General features: G+C 38.7%; 1 protein-coding gene across 1 annotated transcript in view; it reads left to right on the top strand.

The window, feature by feature from the left end:
- LOC148090018 (ras-specific guanine nucleotide-releasing factor 2-like) overlaps window positions 1–18,263 on the top strand; it is a 41,497-nt gene extending 23,234 nt beyond the window's left edge. The window contains exons 8-22 of the mRNA XM_087790327.1: window positions 433–515; window positions 747–995; window positions 5,231–5,323; window positions 7,380–7,843; window positions 9,866–9,991; window positions 10,240–10,329; window positions 11,927–12,033; window positions 12,561–12,806; window positions 13,500–13,603; window positions 13,671–13,755; window positions 13,831–14,028; window positions 15,130–15,209; window positions 15,278–15,395; window positions 15,459–15,527; window positions 16,817–18,263. Of these exons, the coding sequence (XP_087646453.1) occupies window positions 433–515; window positions 747–995; window positions 5,231–5,323; window positions 7,380–7,843; window positions 9,866–9,991; window positions 10,240–10,329; window positions 11,927–12,033; window positions 12,561–12,806; window positions 13,500–13,603; window positions 13,671–13,755; window positions 13,831–14,028; window positions 15,130–15,209; window positions 15,278–15,395; window positions 15,459–15,527; window positions 16,817–16,909 (2,205 nt within the window). The 3' untranslated portion in view covers window positions 16,910–18,263. The remainder of the gene's footprint in view (window positions 1–432; window positions 516–746; window positions 996–5,230; window positions 5,324–7,379; window positions 7,844–9,865; window positions 9,992–10,239; window positions 10,330–11,926; window positions 12,034–12,560; window positions 12,807–13,499; window positions 13,604–13,670; window positions 13,756–13,830; window positions 14,029–15,129; window positions 15,210–15,277; window positions 15,396–15,458; window positions 15,528–16,816) is intronic.
- The last annotated feature ends 1,582 nt before the right edge of the window (window positions 18,264–19,845 follow it).

Raw genomic sequence — 19,845 nt, forward strand, 5'->3', positions numbered from 1 at the left:
AAAAGCACACACAGAAGTATACAAACACACACAGACACACACAAACACAAACACACAGACAGATGCAAACACACAGACTCACAGAAGGATACAAACACACACACAAACACAGACACACACAAACACACACAGACACACAAACACACACAGACACAAACACACACAAATACACACATACACAAACACACAGACACACACACAAACACACACAGACACACACACAAACACACACACACACACAAACACACACAAACACACACAGACACACACACAAACACACAAACACACACAAACACACACAAACACACACACACACACAAACACACACAAACACACACAAACACACACAGACACACACACAAACACACACAAACACACACAGACACACAAAGACACACACACTGATGATGAAATGCTACTTTGACTCTCCAGTGCATCGACAACATCCGCTGCAACGGCCTGATGACCAGCGTGTTCGAGGAGAACTCTAAAGTCACGGTTCCTCACATGATCAAGTAAGTGTTGCGTCTTCTCTCTCCAACCCCAGGACTGTAGTGATCCTCCTCCTGCTTCTGTTGCCTTCTTCTCAACCGACGGTTCCTTTTTATCGTGGCTTCTTCGGGGAGGAATCCTGTTTATCCTTTTTCGACGGTTGTTTTTTCGTGACACTCTTTTCTTGCCGAGCAGTGCAGCAGTCACCCATGCTTCGTTGTGTGTGTGTTTTTTTGTAAACGTGTATCCATCAGATCCGATGTGCGTCTCCATAAAGATGATGTTGACATTTGCTTCAGCAAGACGCTCAACTCCTGCAAGGTCCCGCAGATCCGCTACGCCAGCGTGGAGCGTCTGCTGGAGAGGCTGACCGACCTGCGCTTCCTGTCCATCGACTTCCTCAACACCTTCCTGCACACCTACAGGATCTTCACCACGGCGACCGTCGTCATGGACAAGCTGGCCGACATCTACAAGAAGCCCTTTTCTTCCATCCCTATCAGGTACACAGACGTCTCGTCGCTAACACGCACGATAACGTCACTCACGGCGGCCATTTTGTTTGGTGAACACAAGTTAGTTCTCTTATTTGTGCGACTATTTTCTCAATCAAGAGATGACGCACAACATGGTTGTTGCAAGTTTTGAAGGGTTTTTTACACTCAGCAAATTATTTAGGTGTGCGTGTCTGTGTGTGTGTCTGTGTGTGTGTCCATGTGTGTGTGTGTATCCATATGTGTCCATGTGTGTGTGTGTATCCATGTGTGTCTGTGTGTGTGTTTCTGTGTGTGTGTGTGTGTGTGTTTCTGTGTGTGTGTCCATGTTTGTGTGTGAGAGTGTATCCATGTGTCTCTGTGTATGTATATCCATGTATGTCTGTGTGTGTGTCCATGTGTGTGTGTGTGTTTCTGTGTGTGTGTATCCATGTGTGTCTGTGTGTGTATCCATTTGTGTGTGTGTGTGGGGGTGTGTGTATCCATGTGTGTCTGTGTGTGTGTATCTGTGTGTGTGTCTGTGTTTGTATATCCATCCGTGTCTGTGTGTGTGTATCCATGTGTGTCTGTGCGTCTATATCCAAGTGTGTCTGTGTGTGTGAATCTGTGTGTGTGTCTGTGTTTGTATATCCATCCGTGTCTGTGTGCGTGTATCCATGTGTGTGTGAATGTATCCATTTGTCTCTGTGTATGTGTATCCTTGCGTCTGTTAGTGTGTATCCACATGTGTGTATGTATCCAAGTGTGTGTCTCTATGTGTGTATATAAGTGTGTGTATTTTGTGTGTGTATCCATGTGTGTGTGTGTATACATTTGTGTGTGTCTGTGTGTATCTAAGTGTGTGTAACCATGTGTGTGTGTGTCTGTGTTTGTATCCATGTGTGTATCCACTTGTGTGTGTCTTTGTGTGTGAATCCATGCGTAAATGTACTGTATATGCGTATCTGTGTGTATCCAAGTGTGTGTGTCTCTGTGTGTGCGCCTTTGTGTTTGTAACATTGTGTGTGTGTTTCCATGTGTATCCATGTATGTGTGTGTGTGTGTGTGTGTGTGTCTCTGTGTGTGTGTGTGTGTGTGTGTGTGTGTGCCCACACGTCTCAATGCTAACACACTGTGTGTGAAAAATGTTCACGGCAGCCATTTTGGTTTGAGTTCCACCATCATATATATAACAAGAGCATCTTTGAGACATTTATTTATATACAGTATTTCAATGTTTTCCTGTCGTTAAATGTCTTTGATATTTCATTAGAAATAATAATAAGATTTGTTTTTATTTATCAGTACATTCATAGAATTGAGATTCTCATTTTTATAATATATTGAGATAATAAGTGTTACGGGGGTGCTACATTCCCCGCAGAATGAATGCTAAGCTAAGCTAACAAGGGCAACACAACGTTGTAAATGAATACATTAATGAATTAATAGTTTCTATCTATTGTATCAAGGAGTCAAATTCAATCACACAAGGAAACAAAACATAGTTCAAGTCACGGAACAAAAAAATGTCACCTAACAGGAAGTAGGAGGATTAATTTAAAAATAATCTTTCCATCGTTTGACGCTCAAAGCATGTTGTCTTTGACACTGTCATGTGGGGAACATAAAGTATGATGTTTTAACTCGTAGTTTACGTGAAATTCTACATTTAAATGTTGTGCTATTTTAGAGTCAACATCCTCTGGGAGAGATCCAAGTCTATAGTTATTGATTTATAGCATCATAAATCTGCGACTTATACGCGTCTTAACTAAAATATGAGGTTTTAAATGTCAATATTTCAAATTTCATTAAAAGAAAATTGAAGATTTATATGGCAGTAAATTAATTATTTGAGTCTTAAACCTGCCATTTTTTTCAAATAAAACCTATTGTGTGTGTGTATCCATGTGTCTGTGTATGTGTATCCTTGTGTCTTTAAGAGTGTCTGTGTGTGTGTGTGTATCCATGTGTCTGTGTATGTGTATCCTTGTGTCTTTAAGTGTGTCTCTGTGTGTGTTTGTATCCATGTGTCTGTGTATGTGTATCCTTGTGTCTTTAAGTGTGTCTCTGTGTCTGTATGTGTCCATGTGTGTCGGTGTAAGTCTGTATCCAATTGTGTGTCTCTGTGTGTGTATGTATCCATGTGTGTCTGTGTATGTGTATCCTTTTGTCTTTAAGTGTGTCTCTGTGTGTGTATGTGTCCATGTGTGTCGGTGTAAGTCTGTATCCAATTGTGTGTCTCTGTGTGTGTATGTATCCAAGTGTGTCTGTGTAACTCTGTATCCAAGTGTGTGTCTCTGTGTGTGTGTGTGTACCCATGTGTGTGTGTATCCAAGTGTGTCTATGTAAGTGTGTCTCTGTGTGTGTCTCTCTGTGTGTCTATCCATGTGTGTGTGTATCCATGTGTGAGTGTGCGTGTCTGTGTGTATCCAAGTGTGTGTCTCTGTGTGTGTGTATCCAAGTGTGTCTGTATAAGTGTGTATACAAGTGTGTGTATCCATGTGTGTGCTTGTATACATTTGTGTCTGTCTGTGTGTATACAAGTGTGTGTGTAGCCATGTGTGTGTGTGTGTATCCATGTCTGTCTGTGTGTGTGTATCCATGTGTGTGTGTATCCATGTGTGTGTGTGTGTGTATCCATGTGTGTCTGTGTGTGTGTATCAATGTGTTTGTGTGTGTGTGTATCCATGTGTATCCAAGTGTGTCTATGTGTGTATAGAAGTTTGTGTCTTTTTGTGTGTGTATCCATGTGTGTGTGCGTATCTGTGTATTTCTGTGTGTATCCATGTGTGTGTGTGTGTGTGTGTGTGTGTGCCCACACGTCTCAAAGCTAACACACGATAATGTAAAATGTTCACGGCAGCCATTTTGGTTTGAGTTCCACCATCATATATATAACAAGAGCATCTTTGAGACATTTATTTATATACAGTATTTCAATGTTTTCCTGTCTTTAAATGTCTTAATTTTTCCTTAGAAATAATAGATTTGTTATTTATTTATCAGTAGATTCATAGAATTGAGATTCTCATTTTTATAATATATTGAGATAATAAGTGTTACGGGGTGCTACAGTCCCCCGCAGAATGAAAGCTAAGCTAAGCTAACAAGGGCAACACAACGTTGTAAATGAATACATTAATGAATTAATAGTTTCTATCTATTGTATCAAGGAGTCAAATTCAATCACACAAGGAAACAAAACATAGTTCAAGTCACGGAACAAAAAAATGTCACCTAACAGGAAGTAAGAGGATTCATTTAAAAATAATCTTTTCATCGTTTGAGGCTCAACTCGTCCGACTGATCTCTGTGTTTGTTTTTCCATCAAAATAATTCCAGTCTTACTCGTGTCGTTGGCATCCATCAGTTCTGTCCCTTATCTTATCTTAATATCTTCAACACTTATCGGTCACATTGACCTACTTTAATTTTTAACCAACATTAATGCACTTGTTTTTGTTGCTATTTATTTAGCATCATAAATCTGTCGTCCTGGACAACGACTCATACTCGTCTTAGCTAAAATATGAGGCTTTAAAAATCAATAATTTTTTTAGAAGATGTATTTGGCAATCAATTAGGTATTTGCATCTTAAACCTGCCATTTTATTTTATCCAAAACATATAAACTTAGTGAAATCTACAATCAATTGATGAATAAAATCAATAATAACAATTAATAAATCAATAGATACAATAGATTAAAGTGCAGCTCGGCGATGTCAGCACCGTTGTGTTATGAAAGATAGTCAGCGACACAAAGACCTTCCCAAGTTGCTTCTGATTGGTTAACATTGTGTGTTGCCTTCTGTGATTGGTTAGATTTACGCTCAAATTACCAAAGTTTATAATCACGAAGCCAAATAAACAGAGTAAATATCACGAAGTCGTAACTGCTTTCATTTGTTTTCAAACCAAAATATGTCCAAACATCAGCTTTAAAGGCTGCTGGAGTCACTGTATCCTCTTGTCCTCAGTCAGGATTTTATTGTTGTCTTTATCTGTGGAGGATGTAATGACCGCTGCCATCTAGTGGACGGACGTTAAATTGCAACAACAATTTAAGTATTTTGTTATTTTATTTCATACACTTTATTAAAGAACTATGATATCTGTCTCTCCCTCTCTTTCTCTCTGTCTCTCTCTCTCTCTCTCTCTCTCTCTGTCTCTCTCTCTCTCTCTCTCCCTCTCTCTCCGATCATCCATTTCCACATGTTCACCTGTGGACCATCCCTGTTCTTCTCCGTGTTCCTCAGGGCTCAGTTCCACTCATTAGAGCGTCTGTCCATCTCATCCATCTGTCCCGACTTCAGCCTGAAGATGAAGAAGATAAACATGGATCACTCCAAGTAACCATCTCTCTCCTTCTCTCTCTCCTTCTCTCTCTCCTTCTGTCTCTCCTTCTCTCTCTCCTTCTCTCTGTCCTTCTCTCTCTCCTTCTCTCTCTCCTTCTGTCTCTCCTTCTCTCTCTCCTTCTCTCTCTCCTTCTCTCTCTCCTTCTCCTGACTCTGATGCATGACTTTGAGCATGTCGGCTCCATCTTCTCTCCGCATGTTTCTTCTTCTTCTTCTTCTCTTTCTGACCCTGAATGCTCGATTCTTCTCTGTGACCCGGAGCTCAAGCCACAAGTTAATATTTGCATGTTGACACTAATGTTTCTCCTCTATTTAATCATATTATCAATATATTCTGACATTATTAACGTAGTAATTCAATGATATAAATCAGATGAAACACAAGGAATATCTACAAAAAAAAAACTAACATCTGAGTCAAGATGTTTTGATGTTAAACCTGCTAAAGAAACGTAACATAATTGACATAATCCCCCTTTTTTGTAATTAATACATTTTCAATATTTTACAAAGAGTTGCTTTGGTTAGCACTGTTAGCTTTTAGCTAAGCTAGCAAGTAGCATCGAAGTTCCTTCGCTTAAAAACGTAATCGTCTTTTCATTCTCTGAGACTCAAACTTCATCCGAATGATCTTTTTGTTTTTTCTCCATCGACAAACAAATTCCGCTTTGACTCGTATCGTCGGCATCCATCGTCTCCGCCTACTTGGAACCAACAAGCTAGCACTGTTAGCTTTTTAGCTACGCCCTGCTAGCGTGTAGCATTTAGTGTGAAAGTTCCTTCAAAAATGTAAGATTTTCAAGAAAACGTAGCCAAATCTTAACATAACCGAGTATTTTATATTTAAAACATTTCCCCGACAGTAAGAAACCATTCAACAGAAAATCAAATGATTGATTTTCTCTTTCTATGCGACACAAATGCCTCTTCTACGTTATTTGTTATGTGGTGGTAAAGTTACGCTGTATGGACTCTAACTACCAAAAAGAGCATATAAATCACATAAAATCTGACGCCACATTCAAAAATAATAAACAAGATCATGTAAGACTAGCTTGAATAAGAATCTAATCTAACAAAATTACACTCTGAAATCTGTATCAAGTGCATTATTTTATCAATAAAATGAATCCAACATTTTTAAAGGAGAATTTTGTTTACACTTCTGGTTATTTTTTATTTTTCATTTTTTGAAGTACAGTCAACATTATGCCATTTAAAAAATATAAAAAGCCATACAACTAGTTCGGAGCATAAATTAACAAATCTCTGACAAAATGAATAAATAAATACATTAGTAAATGTAAAATAAACCAACAACTTAATTTTTTCTTTAAATGTAACCATTTCTCATTAGTCTGACATAGTGAGAAATTTATTTTTTCCAAAAATAAATAATTTCCATACAAAACATTCATGTTTAAAAATGTACATTTGAATAATTTAAAATCGATTGAAGTGCATTTTGTAACTTGACTCTATGGAAGAATAATAATTGAATTTAACCATTTATTTCTTATTGCAATGTTTTATTTCCTCGCCTATTAAATAAAAAAAAAAATCTTTTTTTTTAATAATGAAAGAAAAATCTATCTTTCAATAAACAAATTATCGTATTTCATTTTTTATTCAAAACAAATTAAGTATTTTATACTAAAATAAAATTAGCAAATGAAATGAAAACAAATGAAAAAACACTGTTTCCATTTTTTCAAATCATGTTTTTCACCCCTATTTTTGTCACCATAGAATTATTTATCCAGTGAGGTTCGACATGTCTTCAAACCGCTTCATAAGCTCTAGAGTTTAACCTCAAACTCAAGACTGTAGCCAAACCTGAACGTTCTCATTAGGAGCCAGTTTGAAATGCAACAGCAACGAAACGTCTCAGGTTATCCTTAATAACCCCTGAAATAAAAACGGATCCGACAGGACTGGAGAAGCTAATTGGACTTTTGGTAGAAACGGGAAACTGCCGCACACGTCCCTCCGCTCCTCTCTCTCTTTATTGGTTTTAATATCCCTTATTGATGTGGCTTCACTTCCACAGGTCCTTGGAGCTTTTCTTCGCCACCAACCAGAACAACCGAGCCGGCGAGCACGCCAACGACAAATCCCCCCGTCTCTGCCGCAAGTTCTCCTCCCCGCCCCCCCACTCCATCCACTCCCGGACCTCCTCCCCCGTCAGGACGCGTAAGCTGTCCCTCCACTCCCCGGTCACCGCCCGAGTGGGAGGTCTGGACCTGACCAGTCCTCTGGGCAATCCGGCGGGCAACCATGCGGCGTCCCAGTCCGCGGCCAGCAGCCCCACGTCGGCCCAGACCCCGCAGACCCCCACGCCCTCGTCGCCTCCCTCGTCCACCTCGCCTCCTCCCGGTAACTCCAAGCAGGTGCAGGACCAGCCTCCCCCGGTCCCCACGTCTCCGGACCAGAGTCCGAGCCAGACTGCCAACGGAGAGGAAATCCTGAAGGTGGACCCCTTCTGTGGGAAGCTGCGACGAAGCATCCGCCGAGGTAAACACCACAGTCTTCACGAGTTAGATAGTTCAGTGTATTCAGTGGTCCAGAGATATCCGAGTCCGTTCCTCTTCATCCAGGTCAAGGGAGTTCAAGAAAGTTCCAAATTACGCATTTGGACTATGTAGAGTCCAAGGGCATGTATTCCGTGGTTCGTTTCCTATATTAGTTTCTGTGCAAATATAACGAAGCTTTGTTCGCTTTGTTACAAAAACGGATCATTTATTAAACCAGCAGATAAACTTAAGTACCACCAAAGAACCGGGACACACTAATTACCACAACCACCTTACTTTGTACCAACAAAACAGTGAACTCCCATCATGCCTTTTGAACACTTCTCTATCGAGCGATGAACGATTGGTCGCTGGAATACTCTATTTAAATTCTATGTTGTTAGGTCAATGGTGGCTGGGCGGCAAAGCGTAACTGCAGCCGCTCAGGTCACCATTTGTCCGAATCGACTAGTCCAGTCCCCTCGCTTTTGGACCTCCCTGCCGTTCCAAAGATGTGATTGGTTGACTCTTCATCGGCTGCTAGGACTGGTGGGTCAAGTGCCTGGTTCTGACCCGTGACTACCGATGCTAAACGTGCGCTGACCACTGATTTACATACGGTGCCTCATTAGCAGCTTTCAAGGAACGTCCGTGTCAAACACGCCGTGAAGTCCTCAGCGGTTCCATCGTTATCTCGGTCTCCGAGCCGCTCCCGCGTCAGATGGTGGCGTTGGATGGTAGACGAGGCAAAGGTGACGCCGCGTCTTCCCAGGCGAGGTCAAGCCCAGCGTCGTCGGCATGCAGGCGTACGCCGAGTTACGGCGAATTTTTAATACGAGCCGCGGAGGTCAGCGTGAGCCGCGTGGTTGGTCTTCAAAGGGCGTTTGACCTTTTGTTCTAATTCCTGCAGCGACACGTGTTCCTGGTACTCGCTGACAAATGTGCCGCGATAACGACCAAGCGACGCGTTAGCATCGATGAACTCAGGGATTCGTGCTTTGAGGCTTGACTTTGTAAAACCTGTCGCTCCCTGACGGTTCATTGTAGCAGGAAAACAAAAAAATATGAATTATTCTATGTTTTTTAACGTCTTAAATATTCACAAGTACACACGTTTACAGGAGTAAATAATGAATATATTTATCTGTGTTTTGGCCTCGGATTAACAGGTAAAAAGTACTTTTCAATCATAGAAAATGTATGAAAGATACTATGTATGGAAGTATATCTGTTCGATCAAGTACTCGTACTAGTATTACTAGTAGTAATAGTAGTATTCTTTCGATATTGTTTGGTGACACTATTATACTAACATTTTTATACTAGAAATTAAAACATGTATTAAACATACATCAATGTAGGATGTACTTAAAATGATATCTGGAGATACATATACAGTATGTGTGTGTGGCATATATATATATATATATATATATATATATGACTCTTTTTTCAATGTTTTTTAAGAATTTAATTATTTTGTCAAATAATTTAATTCAATTTTATTTTCAAATAATTTAATTCAATGTAATTTAACCCAATACTTTCTTTATTGAAAGGTGTTATTTGTTATTATTTTTCAAATAATTTAATTGATTAAAAAAATTAATAAATATAAATTTTAGGGGTGAAAAAACATGATTTGAAAAAATATTAACAGTGTTTTTTAATTTGTTTTCATTTAATGTACTACATTCTTCAGAATAAAATGCTTAATCTTTTTTTATTTAACACACAGACATTTAGACCTAAAATAATTCTAAAAGAACACAAAATACATTATATTACAATGGAGGAAATGTAGCCTTAAAATATTTCTGTTGGAACATAAAACAAATTATTTAACAATTGAGAACAAATATACGTTTTTCTCTTCAATATCAATTTGTCTCAATACTTTTTTTGTGTTACTTTATATTGTGAACTAATTATAAAAAAGCAACAACAAAAGGAAATGGTATGAAATAACCTGAAGTAAATCGAACGTAAACCATCCTCCTCTTCCCTCTCTGTGCTCGTCTAGCCGTCCTGGAGTCAGTGTCGCTGGAGAAGATCATCCCCGAGTCTCCTCAAGGCAGCGACGCCGGAGACATGTCGCCGTCTCGCTCCCCGTCCACGCCACGACACCTCCGCTACCGGCAGCCCGGGGGTAGGAAACGCCGCCAACTCCACCACACACCACCACGTCGTCGCTCCAGGATAGAGCCAGAGACTCACTTTGTCTTTATGTAACATCAAATTAACTTTGAGGCCAGAAATATCACATTTTAATGTTAATTTTTTTTTTTTTTTTTTGACACAAATTATTGATTTATTTCTATATTAATTCTGACAGAAATGTCGTTTAGGTTTGTCCAGAGGAGCGGCAGAAGTTGACAGTAACATGTGTTTCTGCAGTTCAGTCTGGAGAAAACTCCCGCTGCGCCGTCTCTCCTGCTTCTGCTTTTGCCATCGCCACGGCAGCAGCAGGACACGGTCCACCGCCAGGTACCTGCTCTCCGTCCTCCGATCCCTTATTTACCGACTCAAACCTTTTCCAAACCCTCGCCCCAAATTCGATTAGTTTCCAAACTAAGCTTCCAAAAAAAACGTATCCGTTTCAGTAACACACGAGATGTTGTTCAGACCAACAATGATAGAGTTTAACGGAGAGTTTCAGTGAAACGTACGCGTGGGAATAGGTTGTCGTGGGGGCAGCGGCCTGAGCGAAGAAGCCCAGACTTCCTGGATGACCATGAATATGAATGTAACGTAAATCCCCCGGCTTGTTATCGATCGCAGGCAAGCGACCCGGGATACTGGTTAACAACGAGTTCCTGGTTAGAAACGTTTTTGGTTTAGGTTCAACAGCTAGCTTGAGCGCTAACGTGACGTAGAACTCAAGGTTATCTGAAGGCGTTTGTAATGATTCTGAAGTAGAAACGAGACGATAAGCTTCATATATTCATGTACTTTTTTTTTTTTACAATGATATCCTAGGGTATGTACACAACTTATCCCCAAATAATACTGACAGAAGAACACAGTGTGTGTTCGTGTGGACAGGAAAATGGCCCCAAAATAACACTTGTAGATTATAACAGTTTTTTGCAAGGAAAAAATGTTCCCCAAAACAATAGTGGCAGAATGTGACCGATATTCTTTTAAAATGGAGATTATTTACACCCAGAATATATCTGACAGAACGCAACGCAAGTTATTTTGCAATGTAGAAAATGTATTTTCAAAATGATTCTGACAGTGTGTAACAGATTCTGTGAAAATGTAGAAAAAGAATCATCTAAAATAATTTTGACAGAACGTAACACATTTTGCTACAATGGAGAAGATATATATATATATATACTCAAAATCAAAAATGTTTATTTAATTTAACATTTAATTGATATTGATTTTGCTTTTTTAATGACTAGTTAATTATGTATGAGTACAGTTAGTTATTTTGACATTTAAATGGAATATTATTTCAAATAAATGTTTGATATTTTGGATTTAGTGAATAAAAAAAACATTTTTTTCACCCAAAATGTGTTTGTAAAGAGAAAACTATCTTAAATCATCATTATTTGTTTAAAGATTCAAACAGACCAACACTTTATTTTAGCGGAATTATGAGGAAAAATCTAGAGAAAATGTAGTCCCAAAATAATAATAATAATAATAATAAGAGAACGTAAAACAAGATAAATTTACACCCAAATATTTCTGACAGAACGCGACATAAATTTTGTCACAATTAAGAAAATGTACTCCCCAAAATTATTCTGACAGAACACAACACAAATGCTGTCACTCATTTTTAAAATACCACATACATTTAGACCTCAAATCATTTTGACAGAACCTAACCAACATTTTTCTACAATGGAGAAAATATTATAACATTTTATAATAAATATCAAAATAATTCGGACAATTTTTTTTTTTTCAATGGAGAAAATGTACTCCCCAAAATAATTCTGACAGAATGTAGAACAAATTCTTAGGAAAATTGACACCCAAATATTTCTGCCAGAACGTGAAAAAAATGATTTTACAATGGAGAAAATGTGTTTGTTGTGTGTTTGTTGTGTGTTGTTTTCAGTCTTCAGCAGCAGCGAGAGAACGTGTGACAAAGAGTTCATCATCCGTCGAGCTGCGACCAACAGAGTTCTGAACGTGCTGCGTCACTGGGTCTCCAAGCACTCGCAGGTACCAGCACCTGTCGGGTCAAGACTGTGGTTAGAGAGACGCTCCACTGCTAACTCTGAGTTAACCCACAGTTAACTCACAGTTAACTCACAGTTAACTTACAGTTAACCTTCAGTTAACTCACATTTAACTCACAGTTAAATCACAGTTAACTCACAGTTAATTCAAAGTTACCTCACAGTTAACTCACAGTTAACTCACAGTTAACTCACAGTTAAATCAGAGTTAACTCACATTTAACTCACAGTTAACACAGAGTTACCTCGCAGTTAATTCAAAGTTAACTCACATTTTACTCACAGTTCTCTTTCTTAGAGATGAACATTATTGCTTCTCTTCACTCACTCATCCATTCATTTCTTCAGCATATATATATATTTACCAACTCACTCGCTTCATTTCTTCCAACATTATTCCTTCTCTTCCCTCATAACTGTTGCATCAGTAAATACTTCCTCACAGTGATTCACTGGTTCATGCTCTGGTTAATGTCGTCGTGAGAACGAGTCTGAATGTGTTTCCTGCAGGACTTCGAGATGATCGGGGACCTGAAGATGTCGGTGGTTTGTCTGCTGGAGGAAGTTCTGCGAGATCCAGACCTTCTTCCTCAGGAGAGGAAAGCTACGGCCAACATCCTCAAGTACACAACACACACCTGCGCGCACACACACACACACACACACACACACTCACTCTCACTCTGCCTCTCTAGCGCCCTCTCTCAGGACGAACAGGACGACGCGCAGCTGAGGATCGAAGACATCCTGCAGATGGTGAGACCATGTGACGATATTCAAATAAATTCAATATAAAATGCTGGTGTAACAGTGAATTCTTCCAGACCAATGCAATCGAGCACCGAGCTCTTACTTTGAAATCCAAACTAGCATTAGTTCTGTGTTAGCAATGCTTTGGGAGACGCCATGTTGAAGAGACATCGTCACATGATCGTCTGTGTGTCGCATGATTGGCTGAGAGTTCGATCAAGTTACTCTGTTATACCAACATTTTTATATTGAATTTGAAATGCTATGAATTAAAAAAAATATTTAATATAAAATATATATTTTTGGAATTAGAATATCAAACTCTATGTGTAAAAAAAAGTTTTTGCTTTAAAACTATTCTAAATATTAATATTTAGAAAATTAATTTTTTAATTATCGGAATTAGAATATCTAATATAATTATATTTGTTAAACAACAAACAAAACATTTAATATATATATATATATTTAAATAAATAAATGTCAACCTTTTTATGTACAAATATTTTTTTTTTCAAATATTGATGTAAACACAAAATAAACCTTTCAATATGAAACATAATTTAATGTAATTATTAAACATGTAAATAAATGAATAAAATAAAATGTTATTTAAGTTGATAAAATAAAATAAAATAAAATGTTATTTAAGTAATAAGTAACTCTTAATCTCACCTCCGACTCGTCTTCGTGTTCAAGGCCGACTGTCCGAAGGCCGAGTGTTTCGAGTCGCTGTCGGCGATGGAGCTGGCGGAGCAGATCACTCTGCTGGATCACATCATCTTCCGGAGCATTCCTTACGAGTCAGTCCTGCTGGAAAACACCTTCGTTCGTGACTCTCAAGGATCTTGACGACCATGTCTCTCGCAGGGAGTTCCTGGGTCAGGGTTGGATGAAGGTGGACAAGAACGAGCGCACGCCGTACATCATGAAAACCAGTCAACACTTCAACGACGTGAGTCTTTACCGCCTTCGTCGTCGTGTCCGTGCGGCGCCGGCTCATCCCTTTTGTCGTTGCCACGGTGACCAGATGAGCAACCTGGTGGCGTCTCAGATCATGACCCACACCGACGTGGGCTCCAGGGCCAACTCCATCGAGAAGTGGGTGGCGGTGGCCGACATCTGCCGCTGCCTCAACAACTACAACGGCGTGCTGGAGATCACCTCGGCGCTCAACCGCAGCGCCATCTACCGGCTGAAGAAGACCTGGGCCAAGATCAGCAAGCAGGTGCCAGGTGGACGGGAGTAGATCAGGGATTCAGATCCATATGGAAGGGTTGAACTTGATATTTTAAATTAAGTTTTAAAATTTAAAAAAATTAAAAACATTTTTACACATAGAGTTTGATATCCTTGTTCCGATTAACCAAACTTTTTTTTTTATTATAAATTCAATGTTTTTTAATTTGTAGCCTTTTAAATTCAATATAAAAACGTTGGTATAATAGAGTCACCAGACAATACCAACAGAGCACCGATCTACTTGATTAAACTTTCAGCCAATCATGACAAATATCAATATAAGGATAAGATTTGTGTCATCAGAATATTCAAAAGTTAAATTTAACAAAATATTGAGACGTGAAACTCAAATTTATTCAAATGTTTTTTTTGTTTCTTTTATATGGATAATTGAAATTAATAATTTGTATATTTAAAGGTTGAATTTGTTTTTAATAATTGAATTTAAATGTTAATAGTTTGAAAGTAAAAACTTTTTTACACAAAGAGTTTAATATTCTAATTCCAAAAATAAAAATTCAATATTTTTTAATCCATAATATTTTAAAATTCAATGTAAAAACGTTAGTATAATAGAGTCACCAGACAATAACAACAGAGCACCGAGCTAATTGATCGAACTTCCAGCCAATCATGCGTCGCACAGACGATCACATGACTATGTAAAAAAAAAACAATAGAATCCATCATTGCGGATTCCAAAGTAAAATTCAGGCAATTTGTAACTTTTTGATAGTTTTACATCTCGGTGTGAATTGAACAGTAGAGCGAGTGACTCAGTGCTCGACTGGATTAGTCTGGTAAGATGACATTATTATACCAACGTTTTTATGTTAAAATTAAAAGGCTATCATTTAAAAATATATTGAATTTAGAGCATTTATTTTGTAATTACTGGATAAGGAATATCAAACTCTATGTGTTCATTTTGAGAACAAGATTGATTTTATATATTATTGTATGTTATTTGTTAGATTCAACCGTTCAATATTCTGATGGCACTGACAAACTTCCATAAAAATCCATCCCGACATGTGACACTATCCTGGAACAGTCCTTGATGGTTCTGGTTCTGGTTCTCCCGCAGACTAAGGCGCTCATGGACAAGCTGCAGAAGACGGTGTCGTCCGAGGGACGCTTCAAGAATCTGAGGGAAACTTTGAAGAAGTAGGTTTTTCTTCGTGTGTTGATGTTATGGAGTCATATGGTGCTCACATGGGTGTGTGTGTGTCCAGCTGCAACCCCCCCTGCGTGCCCTACCTGGGGATGTACCTGACGGATCTGGCCTTCATCGAGGAGGGGACCCCCAACTTCACCGAGGAGGGTCTGGTCAACTTCTCCAAAATGAGGATGGTGAGTAAAGAAAGAAACATCTCGCAGAGAACGACCGTGAACACAAGACTTTTATTTCTTCAGATCTCCCACATCATCCGGGAGATCCGGCAGTTCCAGCAGACCCCGTACAGAATAGAGCATCAAGCTAAGGTACTTCCTTAATATACCTTTCAAAATAAGAGCTACACGACTAGGAAAGTTGTGTATTTAAGATACACTTTAATATTTACTTTCATTTCACATGTTTTTTGTTCACAAAAATTATTAAACATACTCACACATTATATTAAAACAAAAAGTACATAGAGTACATATTTAAATGATAACAAAGGCAATAATAATTAATATTTACAATAAAAAACAATAATGAAATTAAATAATTAACCTTAACTAAAAAATGATAATGAAATAAAGACAAAAATAAACAACTGTATCAACAATAGCACATGTGCACACACACACAACTACTTACTTACTTTACTACTTTCTTACTCAACTACTTTCTTACTTAACTACTTACTTACTTAACTACTTACTTACTTAACTACTTACTTACTTACTTACTTAACTACTTACTTACTTAACTTCTTTCTTACTTAACTATTTTCTTACTTAACTACCTACTTACTTACTTAACTACTTACTTACTTACTTACTTACTTAACTACTTTCTTACTTACTTACTTAACTACATACTTACTTAACTACTTACTTAACTACATACTTACTTAACTACCTACTTACTTACTTAACTACTTACTTAACTACTTTCTTATTTACTTACTTAACTACATACTTACTTAACTACTTACTTACTTACTTAACTACATACTTACTTAACTACCTACTTACTTACTTAACTACTTACTTAACTACTTACTTACTTACTTAACTACTTACTTACTTACGTACTTACTTAACTACTTTCTTACTTACTTACTTAACTACATACTTACTTAACTACTTACTTACTTACTTAACTACATACTTACTTAACTACTTACTTACTTACTTAACTACTTACTTACTTACGTACTTACTTAACTACTTTCTTACTTACTTACTTAACTACATACTTACTTAACTACTTACTTACTTACTTAACTACATACTTACTTAACTACCTACATACTTACTTAACTACTTTCTTACTTAACTACCAACTTACTTACTTAACTACCTACTTACTTACTTAACTACTTTCTTAATTAACTACTTAGAAGGGACTCACATTAAAACTTTTTTCTTTTTTAAAATAAATTGCCTGATTGATGGATGGATGGATGGATGGATGGATGGATGGATGGATGGATGGATGGATGGATGGATGGATGGATGGATTGATGGATGGATGGATGGATGGATGGATGGATGGATGGATGGATGAACGGATGAATCTCAACGTTGCTAACAAGTCTGGACACTGTGTCCGGCGCCAGGTGACGCAGTATCTCTTGGACAAAACCCTGATCATGGACGAAGACACGCTGTACGAGCTGTCCCTGAAGATCGAGCCCAGACTTCCTGCCTGATGGGGGAGTGAGTCCAGCGGGAAAGACCCCCAGAAGAAACGACCGCCCTGCAAGTCTTGACCGGTCCCAGGAGCGTCCTGACAGAGTGTGAACAGAACCAGGACGAGCTGATAAACTGAGGGCGGTTGGAGGCGGCGTGTGCATGAGGATGTGTTGCTGGTCGGGATCGCGTTCCTCGGCTGCATGAAGCCACCGGAGTCGAGGAGGGGGAAAAAAAAGAAGAAAAAAAGAGATGTAGCATTTACAGAAGTGTGACATAGAGGAGCTGATGTCTCTGTGCTGTCGTTCGTGTTCTGTCGTGTGATCGGAGGACAAACTTCCGACGCTTTACCCTGCATGACTGCGGCTTAGCTCCCAGGCTTTAGCATGCTAGCGCGCCACCGGACGCATCGTCGGCGGGCGAGTCCCGCCTCAGGACCGAACCGAGACCCCGGGTGCCTTTTGAACCTGAAGGCCGACTCCACACGTTTACAAATCTTTTGATACCTTGAAACTAGTTTGAGCACTGCCGATTCTGAAGTTGTGATGTCATCAAACCGCATCCGAGGAGAAAATCCTAAAAACTACAGATACGATCATAGATAGGGGTGCAAGGCATGATGGGGAATTCCGGTCTACTTACTCGAGCGCCAAGACTTTCTTCCTTCTCATAGGAGACGTACAGGTGGGGTCGCCTCTTGATGACATCACATCCTGAGAGCGAAAACCCCGCGACTAGTTAACCGTTTTCTCTGGTCAACTTTTCCAGATCTCAGCACATCTCTTAGGTGTCACTGAACAACCCTCGCTCTCCTGTCGTGGGAACCTGCTTGAGAACTTGGCTCCTGCATGGGTTTTGAGTGATGTCATTTGTGATGTCACTCTTAGAGCACAAAACCCACCGTATGTTAACACACAGAAAAGAAAAATAATAATTGATATAACTTTTGTTCTATTGACTCAAAAGCATGAACCTGTAAACTAATTATTAGTTAGTATTATTAGTTTAACTGTTTTCCCAAAACATTCTACTGACACTAAACAGGTCCGCGGTGAAAAAAAAAAGGTTGACTTAAAGAACCAGTGTATTTGTAACAGCCACAACATGTGAGGATGCACATATATCGTGTACGTCTGTATATTAGAAAATAGTACTTTTATAAGGTATAGTATGGAGGAGATACTTTACCAATTAACTTATTGAGATTTTTGTTTAGAAGAAGAAAGTATATATATTAGTTCATAATTTGATGTAGGACTTAAAAACATTAGCAACTCGCCCATACTTTTTTTTTTTTTTTAAATAACTTGAAATTCTAAAATCTAAAAAAACAGTTTTAACCCTTTAAATTCAAAATAAACCTATTCTTTACAAGATCCCAGGTTTAATATACGTTTCATCTTCAGGTGTCGATTTAAATGAATGTCTTTCAAATTAATGTATTTATAAGAGAGTTTATGGAGAGAACAGATAGTGTTGCCAATTCTTCTTTATCTTCTAGGCATGAACCAAACAAGAGTTTAAATCTTTCTCTTTTTTTTTAAAGAGAATAATGTGCTTTTCAGAAATGTACACAGTTGCGTTCCTGGTGATGACGTCACGATAGGACTGACGCCAGGATATTTTAATTTTTATCATTTCTATTAAGGAATTAAACTTCATATCAACGTCAGAACGTCAACGTTGACAGTAATAACAACTATTAAATTTAATAAAAATAACGCCGCGCCACTCAGCCAATCAGAGGAAGTGACGTCACTGACGTATCGTTTATTGTTCTTCTAAAAGTTATTCTACAATGATAAATCAAATTAATACAGTTACTTATTGTGCATTTGGAGTTGAAGCACACTCACAAAGTTAATTTGACTTTTAAAAGTTATTATTTTATTTTATAAAAAGTAAATTAAGAAAGAACGAAATTAAATGAAGTGACGTCATCACTAGTCGACAGCCAGAGCAAACTGTACGCAAGCGTTTCGTTTATCCCAGTGAATAACGTCTTGAAAGGCCTTTTAAAAGAAATCCCGAGTTCCTTTGAAACGCGCATGTTGAACCTCTGCTGTGGCGGCGCTCACCAAATGTCTCCCTCTAGTGTTCGGACGGCGACACTACACGCGCTGCTTCCCCGCCTCCTCCCGTCAGTCATGAGTGTTGGATGTTTGACCTTCTTGACCTCTCGAGATGTAGCTTCCGCTGGAGTGACACAACCTTTTCCTCGCTGCGCTGCGTTCATCGTCACACACACTGTTATTTTTCTACACGGAGACTTCCACGGGCGGAGAAACTATTTTTCCATTGTGAAGCTGTGAATATTTCTTTTTGTGTTTTTTTCTTCTGCATCCCACACGGCTGTTATACTACAGATGTAGCATTTAAATAACGAGTGTGTGTCCGTGTGAAGATTGTCGTGCTGCATGCACACAACAGCTGCATGTTGTCGCATGTGTGACCGGACGCTTCCTTTTTAATCTCTGCTTCTCCAGTGTCTGTAGCCGTCGACCTTTGACCCCGGTCCACCGATGATGGTTTGTGTGCGAGTGTGTGTGTGTGTGTGTGTGTGTGTGTGTGTGTGTGTGTGTGTGTGTGTGTGTGTGTGTGTGTGTGTGTGTGTGTGTGTGAGCGTGTGTTTCGGCATGAGTCGCGGAGAAAACTGTTGTCCGGCTTTGCTTTCTTGACAAAAAACTGTGTTTGTAATTCCAAGTGCCAGTTGGACATCCTGGTGTGCGAGCACTCGTGCGATGTTTTGTAACACGTGTGTATCGTTCATTTCACTTCTTCGTTTCGCTTTTTCCACTCGTAGGTGCAGGAAATAAACTCGCCATGCCTTACACGCGTGTTCTTCCTCCTCGCGGCCAACCATCTTAATGATTTCCAGATGAAATCACGTGATTTAAATAAATGTGTTTAAATATTTAACTAAAATATATTATTTTAATTTATACTGTACTTCAGG

The sequence above is a fragment of the Callionymus lyra genome, chromosome 1, assembly GCF_982586985.1.
Source record: "Callionymus lyra chromosome 1, fCalLyr1.hap1.1, whole genome shotgun sequence".
NCBI classification, from domain to species: Eukaryota; Metazoa; Chordata; class Actinopteri; order Syngnathiformes; family Callionymidae; genus Callionymus; species Callionymus lyra.